General features: G+C 39.2%; 1 protein-coding gene across 1 annotated transcript; it reads right to left on the bottom strand.

The window, feature by feature from the left end:
- Positions 1-855: 855 nt before the first annotated feature.
- On the bottom strand, positions 856-2,344 carry LOC123099273 (uncharacterized). Its single transcript, XM_044521453.1, has 2 exons — positions 2,171-2,344; positions 856-1,639 (listed from the first exon to the last, which is right to left on the bottom strand). Exon 2 carries the CDS (start codon positions 1,596-1,598, stop codon positions 987-989), a length of 612 nt encoding a protein of 203 aa, XP_044377388.1. The 5' UTR covers positions 1,599-1,639; positions 2,171-2,344; the 3' UTR covers positions 856-986.
- Between the last annotated feature and the right edge of the window lie 3,291 nt (positions 2,345-5,635).

The raw sequence follows: 5,635 nt of genomic DNA, 5'->3' as shown, positions 1-5,635 counted from the left end.
ATGCTTTATTCAATTTGAGTTCATGCTTCCAAGGTTATAACGAAGTTGAATTTGAACCGAATCCAAATATTACTTTGAATTTCCTTAAGTCAAATTATGATCCAAAACTATTAATAAAGTTCATTTTAAGTTTCTGAACTTCGTTGCAAAAGGAATTAATCCATTTATGTCTTTTATTTAAAGTCAACACAAATAGTTCCAAATTTCTTTTGAATTCTGGCATCCCCTGAATTCTACTTAAATTCATTTTTTTTAATTATTCAAATTTCATTTTCACTGAGATAATTTGAAACTATGTTTTACTAAGTTTATTCAGTAAAAGGATTCAATTTAATTGGATTTAGAAATTGCAAGTTATGACCAATTTAAATTTAAATTCATTCTGTTTGAATCTGAATTTTATACTATTCAAAGGCTAAATATTTTTGGGCTAGCTAGTATCGTTCTGCAAAAAGTTCACTAAATTAGCATTTATAGTTAAAAGTTACGATTGTTTGAAGTTCTAGGGGTTTTCTATAAAACTACCAAATAACTCAATTAAACGGAAATTGTTCTGAATAATGTTTTGGATAAGGTGGGACATGTGTCAAGACATGATTGGCCGGTACCGATTTGGTAAGTGAGTGCGTGTGTGAGCTGTTGGATTGAAACAAACAGACGAGATTAGATTTGGGTTCAACAGATTTGGCGCTCGGGGATGGGGAGGGGCTCGGGTGGACGCGGCTCGATGCGGTGGTGCTGCTATATTCTTTTGGCATATATTCCCCAAAAAGAGCGAATACCTCCATGTGACTGTACAGTAAAACACAGAATAAAACTGAAAGTAATTGCAAGTTGTACCCTACTAGCACAGAATGAGAAAACACTACCCAAGATACATATCATTTAAAATCCATTAGTAACACATCCAAACATAAAGGAGGGTCCAAGAAATACATCGCAACATTTGATTCTAAACTGTTTGCCACGCCCCTAAGAAATACTCATCACAACAGCCTCGAGCAGGCTGATAAGTCTAGCTCATCAGGAAACTCATCAGGATCACAGAAACGAACCGGGGTCTCCAACACATGGTTGACCAGCTGGACCAGCCACAGGACACGCCCCTGAAGCCAGACACCGTTGCATTTACCTTCGAGTACATTAACAGCAGTATCCTTTAGCATTATGCTCAGCTGTTCGACTCGGTCTGAGACCAGATCCTCCTTGGCAAGCAATACGCCCAAGGCTTCCTTAAAGCACTTACTCAGATGTAAGAGCGTAATTGCTGAGTTCTTCATGAGTACGAGGGCTTCCAGGGCGCCCCGTTCCAGCTTGGCCTCATGAACCATGAGCTGGGGTAACAGATCTTGCTCGAGCTTTTGGATTTCCAGCGACAAGCCTGCCACGACCGAGAGGGAATCCAGCTCCCCGCATGACCAGAACATCGCCTCCATGATGAGCGGGCAGAGGAGTGCATACGACTCGCGCGCCATGCGCACCGACTCCAGAGAGACAAGATTCACAAGCATGAACTTATGGGAGCGGCCCAGCTCATCGGCGCGGGCCAGCAGGGCTCGGATGTGGGCATGGGAGCGGATTTTGTAGAGCTTCGTCATTTCCTTTTGGCGGACTGCAGCAGAAGAGTTGCTGCTACCAGCTGGTACAGCACAAACAGAGGAGGATTTAATGTCAGGAAGAGACCATACAGCAGCATATTTGCATTGTGCGACAGAATAGTTATTAATATGAAGTGAAAGCAGCAATTCAACCATGTACTATACTGATAGGCAACTAAACAAAAAGAACGAATACCCAAAACAGAAAAATAATTAACAGAGGGAATATAATATAATTTGGTTCAAAGTAGATAGAGATCCCATCATTCATTGCATTATTGTGAGCAAGAAAATTGCATCTCCAGAATTACAACCGACGCTGTGTGTGTTACCAAGCAAACCCTAACTAAAACGTCAGATTGATTCCTTATTACGGATAATCGAACCCTGGGTGGTGTTACCAAACAAACCCTAGTTAAATCCTATCCTAGTCATACGAATACTCAAAGCCAGGCAGGAAAGGATACAAGACCAGGCGCCTACCAACCACAATCGGAACGAGAGACCACGCTGGCTGGATCCGAGACCTACGAACCAGCGCCTACCAACCAATCGGAACTCCAATCGCTCACCTCGGGCGGGCGGGCGGGCGTAAGATCTGGAGAGGACGAGGCGCCGGGTCCCGTCCCGTCGGGTGATATCCGTGAGATTGAGATTGGGTCGACACACAGGGGGGTTGCGGGGAACGGCGGCGAGGCGATGGCGATGGAGTGCGGTGCGGGGGAGAGACGGAGGCGGGCGGCTTTTCTTTTATAGGAGGTAAAAGCACAGAGCCGTGCCGGGCCCGTTTAACCCAGCCGTGCCGTGCCGGGCCGGGCCAGCCCATTTGGCCAGGTTTGGTATACGCCTCGCATTCTCTGATTTTTACCAATTTATATTTTTTTGAGAGGCTTTTTTACCAATTTATTAGGACGCCGATAATGAATCTGGGCATCGATCGAACAAAGTGGAGCCCCAGCCCCAACACCCGTACAGGCTTCTTCTGTTGTGACTAATAAAAAAAGAAAAAAGGAAAGCCCAGTTTGTACTGTGACTAAAAGACATATTTTAAGCTTGTGAAATAAAGACCAGACTTTGCTATGCTATGAAAAAAAAATGCCATTAAAAGGGGGAAATTGAGAACTAAGAAATCCCATTGATGCAAACCAGAAAATGACATTCGTCTTTCACAAAAAAGATTTTGCCATGGACAAAAAGATGCAATGGCACAGAAAAAATGTCATGGCAAGTTGCTTTGTAAGTAAAAATCCCTTGAAAAAAGATGAAAGTGAAATTTTCCATGTTGCCATGTTGATATAGATAATTTAGCCATGGAAAATATATGTAAATTGCCATGGCAAAAATAAAGAGTAAAAATTGCCAAGGCGTTTTAAGTAAACTTTCCAAGGCAGTATTGGTAATTTTGCCATCGCAAATAAATGTGAAAGTTCCATGGCAAAAAAGAGTAAAAGTTGCCATGGCAATAATAGTTAAATATTTTCCATGTAGACATAGGTAATTTAGGCATGAAAATTTGTAAAATTGCCATGGCAAATAAAAAGAGTAAGAAATGTCATGGCAATAAAAGTGAAAATTTGCCATTATATTTAGCTAAATTTTGTCATGCCAATTGGGGATTGCGATGGCAAAAAATATATTTAAATTTAGGACCCGATATGGCGCTGACGATCGGTATGGGAGCACCCGAGATCGAATGTTTCGTTCGGTATGGGAGGGGCAACGATCGAACCCACTCGTTCGGAATGATAAAAGCCCTAGCCTGAACACCTCCCCAGCCCCTAAGAGCCCAAAAAGATGAATAAAAAGACTAGTAATGAAAAAAAGAAAACACCCGGATATTTCTTTTCTTTTTGCTGTGGTAAAAAAGAACATTTTTTTTTGCTTTGTTAAGTAAAACTGCCATCAATTTTCAAACGCGGAAAATTGACATGGGTGAATATATTTTAACAACAACCCAAAAAAGAAAAAAGAAGTCATGGCAATTTCCGTCATACAACACAAAATAATTTGCAAATGGCAAATTCATAGCACAAAATGTAATGGTATTTTTTCATAAAATTACATGTAATGTATGAGAAAAATGTCGTGTGTGAAAAACACAAAAAAGTTGAAAAAACAAAGAAAATACATCATAACCAAAATCATATTAAAATGTGCATATATTTCACATGGCAATAAAAAGGTAAAATCTGCCATGTTAATGAAGGTCAAATAAATTGTAAATCTTGCCATGGCAATACAAGTTAAAAATTACCGTGGGAATTTAGGTAAATTCGCCATCTTAATAAAGGTAAATTATCCATGGCAAATAAATTGTAAAACTTGGCATGGCGATAAACGTTAAATATTGCCATGGAGATTTAGGTAAAATTGGCATGTTAATAATGGTCAATCTGACATCGGCAAATAAAAAAGTAAAGCTTGCCATGGCAATAAAATTTAAATATTGCCATGGAGATTTAGGTAAATTTTGCCATGTTAATGAAGGTACATTAGCCATGGCAAATAAATAGTAGAACTTGCCATGGCAACAGAAGTTAAATATTGCCATGGGGATTCCGGTAAAATAGTCATATTAATAGGGGTAAAAATTGCCATGGCAACCGAAGTTAAATATTGCCATGGGGATTCAGGTAAAATAGTCATATTAATAGGGGTAAAACTTGCCATGGCAATAAAAGTTAAATATTGCCATGGGGATTTAGGTAAATTTGCCATGTTAATGAAGGTATATTAGCCATGGAAAATAAATAATAAAATTTGCCATGGGGATTTAGATTAATTTGTCATGTTAATGAAGGTAAAATAAATAGTAAAACATGCCATAGCAATAAAAGTTAAATATTGCCATGGGGATTTAGGTAAATTTGCCATGTTAATGAAGGTGAAATAAATAATAAAACTTTGCATGAGAATAAAAGTTAAACATTGCCATGGGGATTTAGGTAAAATTGCCATGACAAATAAATAGTAAAACCTGCCATGGCAATAAAAGTTAAATATTGCCATGGGGGTTTAGGTAAATTCGCCATGTTAATAAAGGTCAAATAAATAGTAAAAATTTCCATGGAAATAGTTGCCATTTTGTGTTGTTTTTGACAATTGAAAGAATACCACGGCAAAATGCAATGGTTTAGAAGGCAAAGTGTAAAAATGTTGAGATATGAAAAAAAAAACTATACGAGATGTTTTTAAACTAAAAACATGGCAATTTTGCCGTGCCGAACAAAATGGGAGACATGGCAACATTCTAGGGGGAAATTAGACTCACATCGAGCTACTCGTGCAGCAACATAACACCTGCACCACCCTAAAGACGACCATCGACGTGAAACATAGACCTACCAACACCACACACACAGCACGATCTTCCACAAAAATGACACCTTAAAATTTGCCATCCTTGAGACACAAAACTAACCATGCAAAAAAGGCATGATTCGTTCACCAGAGGTTGAACACCCCCTAACCACCTGCTTGAGACACACTACTGGTGACAAAAAGATGTTGTGATAGCTCCAAATGAGAATTGAACTGTACAATATTTAGTTATGTATGGAGGCTGCAAATGTTTGTGTGTTCTGTAAAATAGCATGGCAAAATTTTACCTAAAATGTTTGACTATTTTTATGTGTCTAGAAATCAGCATGGCAACTTGTACATGATACAAACTTTGAGCATGGCAAAGATTATTCTAATTCTATGATGGAATGCCATGCTGTTTATGAATAATTTGCCATGGTGTGTGAAATTAAAATGCCATGGAAACACGTGAAATTTGGATTGCACGTATATATGTTATCTTACAATGTGCACATACTACATCTACTTGGTTAACCATTTGACCTCTCCAAAGTAAGCAAACAAGTGAAAATTATGCTCACAGAGCAGCACTAGCCGTGCATGGCCGGGAGTAGCAGGTGCGACACAGGGGATTAGCCAGAATATCACCTTGAACTCCGAGAGAAAATGGGATCAACAAGCTCTTCTCCTAGCTTGGAGTTCCAAGCCAGCAGCCTGGTCGACTGCTTGAAGTT

This window comes from Triticum aestivum, chromosome 4D (genome assembly GCF_018294505.1).
Source record: "Triticum aestivum cultivar Chinese Spring chromosome 4D, IWGSC CS RefSeq v2.1, whole genome shotgun sequence".
Taxonomy (NCBI): Eukaryota; Viridiplantae; Streptophyta; class Magnoliopsida; order Poales; family Poaceae; genus Triticum; species Triticum aestivum.
Note: the sequence above shows the minus strand (reverse complement) of the source record. Positions and strands in the feature narration are given on the sequence as shown.

Coding starts and splice junctions, on each gene's coding strand:
- LOC123099273 (XM_044521453.1), bottom strand. CDS start 1,598: ATGACGAAGCTCTACAAAATCCGCTCCCATGCCCACATCCGAGCCCTG.